At 53.4% G+C, this 9,551-nt stretch overlaps 1 protein-coding gene across 1 annotated transcript in view; it reads left to right on the top strand.

The window, feature by feature from the left end:
• The window catches only part of KMT2D (lysine (K)-specific methyltransferase 2D), a 40,480-nt gene that overhangs the window by 3,062 nt on the left and 27,867 nt on the right, over positions 1–9,551 (top strand). Inside the window, exons 2-14 of the mRNA XM_012653367.1 lie at positions 2,483–2,568; positions 2,828–2,954; positions 3,127–3,350; positions 3,456–3,565; positions 3,753–3,915; positions 4,249–4,414; positions 4,515–4,629; positions 4,775–4,932; positions 5,138–5,283; positions 5,422–7,014; positions 7,109–8,202; positions 8,664–8,777; positions 9,119–9,229. Of these exons, the coding sequence (XP_012508821.1) occupies positions 2,520–2,568; positions 2,828–2,954; positions 3,127–3,350; positions 3,456–3,565; positions 3,753–3,915; positions 4,249–4,414; positions 4,515–4,629; positions 4,775–4,932; positions 5,138–5,283; positions 5,422–7,014; positions 7,109–8,202; positions 8,664–8,777; positions 9,119–9,229 (4,170 nt within the window). The 5' untranslated portion in view covers positions 2,483–2,519. The remainder of the gene's footprint in view (positions 1–2,482; positions 2,569–2,827; positions 2,955–3,126; positions 3,351–3,455; positions 3,566–3,752; positions 3,916–4,248; positions 4,415–4,514; positions 4,630–4,774; positions 4,933–5,137; positions 5,284–5,421; positions 7,015–7,108; positions 8,203–8,663; positions 8,778–9,118; positions 9,230–9,551) is intronic.

The following is a 9,551-nucleotide window of genomic DNA, read 5'->3' as shown; positions in this document are numbered from 1 at the left end:
GTATAGATGTGTGTGTGTGTGTGTGTGTGTGTGTGTGTGTGTGTGTGTAATGGCTGTGAATGATGGGAAGGGGGAACCTGTGGTCTTTATTTGGTTAGATATTTGCAGGGGCCTGATCACTGTGGGTGTAAGCATTGAGGTGCAAGTGCTGGACTGCAAGGATGAGAGATGGGGATTGAGGGCTCAGACTTCTTGGAGGTGCTAGATTCATTTTGATACAGTTTGGAGGATACTTTTCTCTTTGCTTCTTGATCTGTCATTTTTCATGGTCCCATTAATGGGGCTCTGGCTTTGGAGAATGTTGGTACTCTATGTCTCAAGGCCAGATGAAGGTGGTTTCTGTACCTTTTTGAGCAGTACCAGCCTTACCAGCCTGAGAGGGCTGCGCTCGGGGGAGGGCTGAGGAATTTGTCCCTCTGGCCTTGTATGAGGCGGTCCTCCTCCTACCCACTGTATTATCATTGTTGCTTTTTATTTCTTACTGTTTGTTACTCCTTTGGCCTCAACTTTCAGAGCAGAGGGAGTGGAGGATCTTTGGGGGCATGTCGTCGTGGTAAGACATAGTAAGATGCAAACAATTAGAAAACTTTGAGGGCCCCTAGGACCTTCTGGGTGTGGTCAGGCTGTGAATGACTGAATAGAAAGAGAGACTTGCCTGGTGCCCTCACCCCCAACTCCTACTTCACATAGGTGGCTTCTAAGGGCCCCTCGAAGTTCCAGAGCAGCTTTTCTGTGAGTCAGCCAGATGACCCACCCTGTCCTTTCAGGTATAGTTGTGTGGCAGGTGTGGGAAAGAGAAATGGTTTGGGAATGGAGATGACAGGTATCAGGTGATGCTTTGCTTTCCCTATCTAGTACATTCTGAGAGTGTTAGGGAGAAAAGTAATTTCCTTTCCTGTGACATGTCTCAGGAGGGGCATAGCCAATATCTGGAAATGAAGTGTGAGTTCAGGGAAGGAGGACTGATATTGAGGTTCTTGGGGAATTGATTTACCAATCTTGGGCACCTCTGAGGGTTCCCTGCATCTCGTTTGCTCCAGTCATTCAGCCCTAAGTGGCTGACTGGGGTATTTGCCTTCCAGTTGGGGAGGAGGGGGTTGTTCTTACTAAGGTTGGTGTGGTCACTCTGATTAAACAACAGGAATGGAAAAGGTAAGAGATGAATTTCTCAAACTTTTATTATTTAGAGTTCTGTTTTAGGGATTTCCCCCACCCCACCACCCCTTTCTCTAGGAACATTGTATATACTCTCTGATTAAGAGAGCGGGTCTGTACTTCTAAGAGCTGCTGGCATTTATCCCTTTTTCCCTTCCTCTGTAGGATCCCTTTCCTATTCCTCGCCTCTGTACTTTGTTCTTTACTACTCTTTTTTTTTTTTTTTGCACTATGCTTAGTTCCCTCTGAGGTCTAGGAAAATATGCCCAAAGGTGTGGGTCCCACCTTTTTTAGGGATAACGTTAGTGTGTTTCATTTGGCTCTGGTACAGGCATGCATATCTTAGGAGGGAAAGGGGACCGTTATTTTCCCCTGCCCCCCCATGTGTGTGGAAACCCTGCTTAACGGAAGAGGAAGGAAGCTGCTCTGCTCTGCTCTGCTATGTCCTGCCCTGTTTAGAACTCCTCCAAGTGGCAGTGTGCTTCCTGAGACTACGACTCCCAGCATGCTTAGCCTCAGGCCTGACTACACATGCTCAGTAACTCTTAAGGTCCACTTCTGTTAACTACTAGGGGCATCTGAAGAGGAAGGGCAGTTGGCGTTGCTAAGGGCAACGACCTGAGGCCTTCAGGCTGGGTGAGACTCTGAGCACAGTTAGGGCAGGGGCCAGGGATGGGCCTGAGCTGAATTTGGGTTGGAAGTGGGTGGAAATTGGGGAGTTTCTTCAGTTGTGATTGGAATGTCCTGGTTTAAACCAGTGGAGATGGGGGAGATCTAAAGATAGGCTTTAGTTTCAGTAGTGTGTTCTGTCTCTTGCAAGACCCCAGACTCTGCTTCTGAGGGAGGGATCGTGGGTGGACGCAGACTTCCTGGGACCTGACTTCCCCTGGGATGGCACTGGCAGGCCTCTAGAATGGTAGCTTACTTGAGATCTGGGGAAAAAGCCCACAGAATAGGGCCCACCAGAAGCCAGGAACTCAGAGGTGAGGCAAAGGGTGGTACTAGGTGTAAAATGAATGTGCTTCTAGTTGGGTGCTGTTGCCCTGTGAACTCTTACAGAGGAGCCTGGAAGTGGGGAAGTGGAATGAATCCCCTGAGAATCTAGAGTGGGAGAAAAGGGTATGTGTTTATCTGGGGAGAAAGTAGGCAGTGGGATAAGGGTTAGGGAGAATTACTTCCCTTGTCATTAGTATAAGAGTTTGTAGGTATGGCTTTGCTCTGGCTGTAGGGTCTGGATGCCATTAGCTGGCTTCTCACTGGGATTCTGGGAAAAGTGCTTACTGGGGAGAGACTTAATAGACATATAGATATCTCTTGGCACCAACAGGTCTCCCCGAGAGGGCCCTGCCCAGTCGGAGAGAGGGATGGACAACCAGAAGTCGCCTGGTGAGGATAAAGATTCAGAACCGGCAGGTGAGTAGAACAAATCCTGGGTTTGTTGTCAGCTTTCTGCTCTTCGTGGGCAGCCTTCGATTTCTGGTCCTGACACAAGGACATGTGCTAAGTCTGTGTAATACACAAGTAATTGAAGGACTTTGTTCTTTGAGACAAAAGTCAAAATGCCATCGCTGTGATCCACTGAGGGTTTTGGATAATCTCACGGGTCTGTTGAGGGGACTTAGTATTAAATAGGGGATGATGGCTGACATGTGCTGCTCTGTCTGTTCATCAGCCGATGGACCTGCAGCCTCTGAGGACCCAGGAGCCGCTGAGCCAGACCTTCCCAACCCACATGTGGGAGAGGTCTGTGTCCCCAGTTCTGGGAGTTCCAGGCTTCAGGAGCCTCCCCAGGACTGCAGGTAACTTGTTTGGGGAAAATGAGGATACACAAGGGCTCATGAGGATTCGATTTGAAAGTCTGGGGCTTTCAAGGAAGACGATTTAGGAAAATGAGTGTTTGGGGAGCATGGGTGTGCCAAACGATGGGGTCAGCAGGGGCCTGGCATGGTGCTGATGCTTGTGTGTCCACAGTGGGGGTCCAGTGCGGCGTTGTGCTCTCTGTAACTGCGGGGAGCCCAGTCTGCATGGGCAGCGGGAGCTACGGCGCTTTGAGTTGCCATTTGACTGGCCCCGGTGTCCAGTGGTGTCCCCTGGGGGGAACCCAGGGCCCAATGAGGCAGTGCTGCCCAGTGAGGACCTATCACAGATTGGTTTCCCTGAGGGCCTTACACCTGCCCACCTAGGAGAACCTGGAGGTAAGTGAGGGGACAAAGGGCAGGAAATGGGGTAGAGACTGGGTAGTCCTGAGCCAGCAATCACCTTTTTGTTAACTCTTTCCTTTCTCTTTCCCACCTGTAAAGGGTCCTGTTGGGCTCACCATTGGTGTGCTGTGTGGTCAGCAGGCGTATGGGGACAGGAGGGCCCAGAACTATGTGGTGTGGACAAGGCCATCTTCTCAGGGATCTCACAGGTAGGGCTGGGGCCAGGAGATTGCATAGGTGAAGGACAGGACTGGGCTTGCAGGGGCTAGGCAGGGCTGGTGGGCTTCTGAGAGTCAGGGTAGAGAAGGACAGTGGGCATTACTGGGGCAGAGCTGTGCCTGAACTGTTTCTCTGGAGAAGCTGGCTGGCACTGAGGCATTGTCTCTACCCTGGTAGCGCTGCTCCCACTGCACCAGACTCGGTGCCTCCATCCCTTGCCGCTCACCTGGATGTCCACGGCTTTACCACTTCCCCTGCGCGACTGCCAGCGGTTCCTTCTTATCCATGAAAACACTGCAGCTGCTATGCCCGGAGCACAGTGAGGGGGCTGCACATCTGGGTGAGAAGTCCTGCCCTTTGGATGTAGGGCAAATGAGGGACCAAGTGTGCCTTGGATTTTTGTAGTCTACAGAGCACTCATCAAAGTCTGTAATTATATACTGTCAGTCTGCCCACTAAAATAGATGTGAACTTTTTGAGCACAGGAGCTTTGCCTGTCTCATTTACTGTGGTATCTACAGTGCCTAGATCAGTCACTGGCATATATTGGGCAGACAGTAACTGTCATTCATTCATTCTGTGTCCATGGAGTGCCTGTTATGTTTACAGCACTGTGCTGAGTCTTGCAATGAATCCATAGTTGACCTGTGCTGTCTGTCTCTTCCCACTGCAGAGGAGGCTCGCTGTACAGTGTGTGAGGGGCCGGGGGAATTGTGTGACCTGTTCTTCTGTACCAGTTGTGGGCATCACTATCACGGGGCCTGCCTGGACACTGCTCTGACTGCCCGAAAGCGTGCTGGCTGGCAGTGCCCTGATTGCAAAGTGTGCCAAGCCTGCAGGTAAGAATGGAAGGGTAGGAGGGAAGCCTAAGGCAAAGCATAGGTTAGGGTTGAACACTAGGGCAGGGAGAACACTGTAATGTTCTCTGTGCCCCTGCAGGAAACGTGGGAACGATTCTAAGATGTTGGTCTGTGAGACGTGTGACAAAGGATATCATACCTTCTGCCTAAAACCACCCATGGAGGAACTGCCTGCTCACTCTTGGAAGTGTAAGGTGAGTGTACCCTGATTCTGCCTTATTCTCCCTAATTCTGCCTCCTGCAACATCCCCAGAGTTCCTCTATCATGACAAGTCCTGTGTTCTCCAGTCTTTGCTGTCTGCCTGGCCAATGCCTGTTTTGCCTGCTCTTTTCCCCTAGGCATGCCGGGTATGCCGGGCCTGTGGGGTAAGCTCAGCAGAGCTGAATCCCAACTCTGAGTGGTTTGAGAACTACTCGCTCTGTCACCGCTGTCACAAAGCCCAGGGAGGTCAGCCTATCAGTTCTGTTGCTGAGCAGCATCCCCCTATCTGTGGCAGGTAAGTGGTGTGGACTGGATAAGATTGGGACAGGGGATTGGAAGGACTGAGATTGGCAGGGGCCATGTTGCAAGCAGTGGACTCTGGAAGGAGAGCCCTAAAGTGGGCAGTACAGTCAACAGTGTTCATGCCTTGCCCCGGTGTGCTCTCTAGGAGCTGTTAGCTGGTGAGAGCCACAGTGCCTGCTCCCCTGTACCCTCTGCAGATTTTCACCCCCAGAGCCTGGCGATACACCCATTGATGAGCCCGATGCTCTGTACGTTGCATGCCAAGGGCAGCCAAAGGGTGGGCACGTGACCTCTATGCAACCCAAGGAACCGGGGCCCCTGCAATGTGAAGCCAAACCACTAGGTGAGTACCATTTGAGGGTCCCTGAAATTAATCCCCTTTCATTCTGTGGCAAGAGACAGTTTCTGCTTTGCCCCAAACCCTACACTTTCTGTGGAGTAAATTGGAGCCAGGTAGGAGCATAGTGTGTTGTGTCTACAGGGAGAGCAGGGGTCCAACTTGAGCCCCAGTTGGAGGTCCCCCTAAATGAGGAGATGCCACTGCTGCCCCCACCTGAGGAGTCACCCCTGTCCCCACCGCCTGAGGAATCACCCACATCTCCACCGCCTGAGGCATCACGCCTGTCCCCACCACCCGAGGAATCACCTGCATCCCCACCACCAGAGGCATTGCATCTGTCTCCACCATCAGAGGAATCGCCCCTCTCTCCGCCACCTGAGGAGTCTCCTCTGTCTCCCCCACCCGAGTCATCACCTTTTTCTCCACCGGAGGAGTCACCCTTCTCTCCACCAGAAGACTCACCCCCATCTCCTGCACTTGAGACGCCCCTGTCCCCACCGCCTGAAGCATCACCCTTGTCCCCACCATTTGAGGAATCTCCCTTGTCCCCCCCACCTGAGGAATTGCCCACTTCCCCGCCGCCGGAAGCATCTCGCCTGTCTCCACCACCTGAGGAGTCACCCATGTCCCCTCCACCTGAAGAGTCACCCATGTCTCCGCCACCTGAAGCGTCTCGTCCGTTCCCACCGTTTGAAGAGTCTCCTCTGTCCCCTCCACCTGAGGAATCTCCCCTCTCCCCACCACCCGAGGCATCACGCCTGTCCCCACCACCTGAGGACTCACCCATGTCCCCACCACCTGAAGACTCACCTATGTCCCCCCCACCTGAGGTATCACGCCTGTCCCTCCTGGCAGAGGTGTCACGCTTATCCCCCCTGCCTGAAGTGTCACGCCTGTTTCCACCGCCTGAGGAATCTCCTCTATCCCCACCACCTGAAGAGTCTCCCAGGTCCCCTCCACCTGAGGCTTCACGCTTATCCCCACCACCTGAGGACTCACCCACATCCCCACCACCTGAAGACTTACCTGCTTCCCCGCCGCCGGAGGACTCGCTCATGTCCCTGCCACTGGAGGAGTCACCCCTGTCACCACTGCCTGAAGAGCCGCATCTCTGCCCCCAGCCTGAGGAGCCTCATCCAATCCCCCGGCCTGAGGAGCCACACTTGTCCCCCCAGCCTGAAGAGCTGCATCTGTCCCCACAGCCTGAGGAGCTGCGCCTATCCCCTATGCCTGAGGAGCCACACCTGTCCCCTCAGCCTGAGGAACTGCGCCTATCTCCCCACACTGAGGAGCTGCACCTATCCCCTGTGCCTGAGGAGCCACACCTGTCCCCCCAGCCTGAGGAGCTGCATCTGTCCCCTCAGCCTGAGGAGCCACACCTGTCCCCCAGGCCTGAGGAGCTGCATCTGTCCCCTCAACCTGAGGAACCACACCTGTCCCCTCGGCCTGAGGAACCACGCCTATTGCCTCAACCTGAGGAACCACACCTGTCCCCTCGGCCTGAGGAACCGTGTCTATCCCCTCACCCTAAAGAGCCCATGGAGGAGCCAGGCCAATGCCCCACACCTGAGGAGTTACCCTTGTTCCCCGCACCTGGGGAGCCACGCTTATCCCCCTTGCTTGGAGAGCCGGCCCTGTCCGAGCCTGGGGAACCACCTCTGTCACCTCTGCCTGAGGAGCTGCCCTTGTCCCCATCTGGAGAGCCATCCTTGTCACCTCAGCTGATGCCACCAGGTAAGGGAATATTAGTACCTCCTTATTCTGGAGCAGTCTTAACTCTTTATGGCACATCTAATCTAAGAGCTTCTCTTGTTCTCTTTCCCTCCAGATCCTCTTCCTCCTCCACTCTCGCCCATTATCACAGCTGTGGCCCCACCAGCTCTGTCTCCTTTGGGGGAGTTAGAGTACCCCTTTGGTGCCAAAGGGGACAGTGACCCTGAGTCACCATTGGCTGCCCCCATTCTAGAGACACCCATCAGCCCTCCACCAGAAGCTAACTGCACTGACCCTGAGCCTGTTCCCCCTATGATCCTTCCCCCATCTCCAGGCTCCCCAATGGAACTGGCTACTCCCATCCTGATGGAGCCCCTTCCCCCTCGGTGTTCTCCACTCCTTCAGCATTCCCTGGCTCCTCAAAACTCCCCTCCTGCTCTGCCACTGTCCATGCCCTCCCCATTGAGTCCCATAGGGAAAGCGGTAGACGTCTCAGATGAGGCTGAGCCACATGAGATGGAGACTGAGAAAGTCCCAGAGCCTGAGTGTCCAGCCTTAGAACCCAGTGCCACCAGTCCTCTCCTCTCCCCTATAGGGGACCTGTCCTGCCCTGCCCCCAGCCCTGCCCCAGCCCTGGATGACTTTTCTGGGCTGGGGGAAGACACACCCCCTCTGGATGGAATTGATGCTCCTGGTTCACAGCCAGAGGCTGGACAGACTCCTGGCAGTTTGGCTAGTGAACTTAAAGGTTCCCTTGTGCTCCTGGACCCTGAGGAGCTAGCCCCTGTGACCCCTATGGAGGTCTATGGTCCCGAATGCAAGCAGGCAGCAGGACAGAGCTCACCCTGTGAAGAACAGGAGGAGCCACGTGCACCAGTGGCCCCCACACCACCCACTCTCATCAAATCTGACATTGTTAATGAGATCTCTAATCTGAGCCAGGGCGATGCCAGTGCCAGTTTTCCTGGCTCAGAGCCCCTGCTGGGCTCTCCTGACCCTGAGGGGGGTGGCTCCCTGTCCATGGAGCTAGGGGTCTCTACAGATGTTAGTCCAGCCCGAGATGAGGGCTCCCTACGGCTCTGTACCGACTCGCTGCCAGAGACTGATGACTCACTATTGTGTGATGCTGGGACAGCTATCGGCGGAGGCAAAGCCGAGGGGGAGAAGGGGAGGCGGCGCAGCTCCCCAGCCCGTTCCCGCATCAAACAGGTGAGGGGCTCTCCAGCCACTGGGTGTGGTCAAAGTTATGCCACTGTCCTGTGTCACTTACACCTCCTCACCTGGCTTATTGAATCCTAGACTCTGGGAGATCCTCTGTCTAGTCCAACTATTAAGGAGAATACTAATACATAGAGGGGACAAATGCCCAGGTACCAGGTTCATGGTCACTCAGTAATAAAATTGGGACCAGAAACTTGATTCTTGGTCCACTGTTTTTTCTCTGTGTCTCATGTTGGCCACTCCTTGGGAGGGGAGAATGGATTTTGGCCAGAGCTACCTAATTGTTGATAATCTGGAAGCTTGGCTTTTTCCCCCTACCTTGAGTGGACTCCTGAGCTTTATTACCTGTCATATTCTGTCCATTCATCTCTTTTCTTCCCTTCAAGCCTGTGAACCCAACACACTAGCTTTTGACTTGCTCCTGCAATTGTCCCCTTTCCTTCACTCAGGGTCGCAGCAGTAGTTTCCCAGGAAGGCGCCGGCCTCGTGGAGGAGCACATGCAGGACGTGGAAGAGGACGGGCCCGGCTAAAATCAACTGCTTCTTCCATTGAGACTCTGGTAGTAAGGAGAGGCCTCCCGTGCCCCAAGCATGTTTCAGATGGTCCCTTCAAAATTAAACACCCTTTAAATCCTGCCAGTCCCTTGCAGGCTTGCCTGCTGGCCTTGGGCCCATCGGGCTATGTCTATATTTCTGTCCATTTGGCCCCCAGGCTTTTCTGAAATGTCTGCCATCAGGCTGTGGCCCAGTTTGGGAGCTGGGGTGTCCTTTTGCCTTTTAGTCCTGGCTTCTGGCCTTCATCTTAGCCAGGGGTTCACACTTCTTTCCCCCAGCACCAAAGAGGGAACTAGCTTAGTTGGGGCAGATTTATCTACCTCACATTCCACAACTCTCTGCCTTTAAGGTTGCTGATATCGATAGCTCTCCCAGCAAGGAAGAAGAAGAAGAAGACGATGACACCATGCAAAATACCGTGGTTCTCTTCTCCAACACAGACAAATTTGTTCTAATGCAGGTACTATACTCGACTGGTGTAGTCCCGTCCTCAGCAGTGAGATGTGGTGTACTGAACATTGTGTGTGTTTTGGTGAGAGGGTAGATGGGGGAAACCAGGGACCTGTTTCTGGGGATACCCACCTAATGAGAAAACAGATAGTGACTTACAATCATGTTCATTGGTTTGTCCATCCCTCAAATCTTTCTTCAATGTGTCCTTTAGAGCTTGGCACTAAGCTAGGAGCTAGACAAATAGCAATGAAAAAGGCAGAAATGGCCTTTACCTATTGAAGCTTATATTAATAGTTTAGAGAGCTTATATATGTTCTCATCTGAATAAT

This window comes from Propithecus coquereli, unplaced genomic scaffold (assembly GCF_000956105.1).
Source record: "Propithecus coquereli isolate 6110/MARCELLA unplaced genomic scaffold, Pcoq_1.0 Scaffold111, whole genome shotgun sequence".
Lineage (NCBI taxonomy): Eukaryota > Metazoa > Chordata > Mammalia > Primates > Indriidae > Propithecus > Propithecus coquereli.
This window is presented reverse-complemented; position numbering and strand designations above follow the sequence as displayed.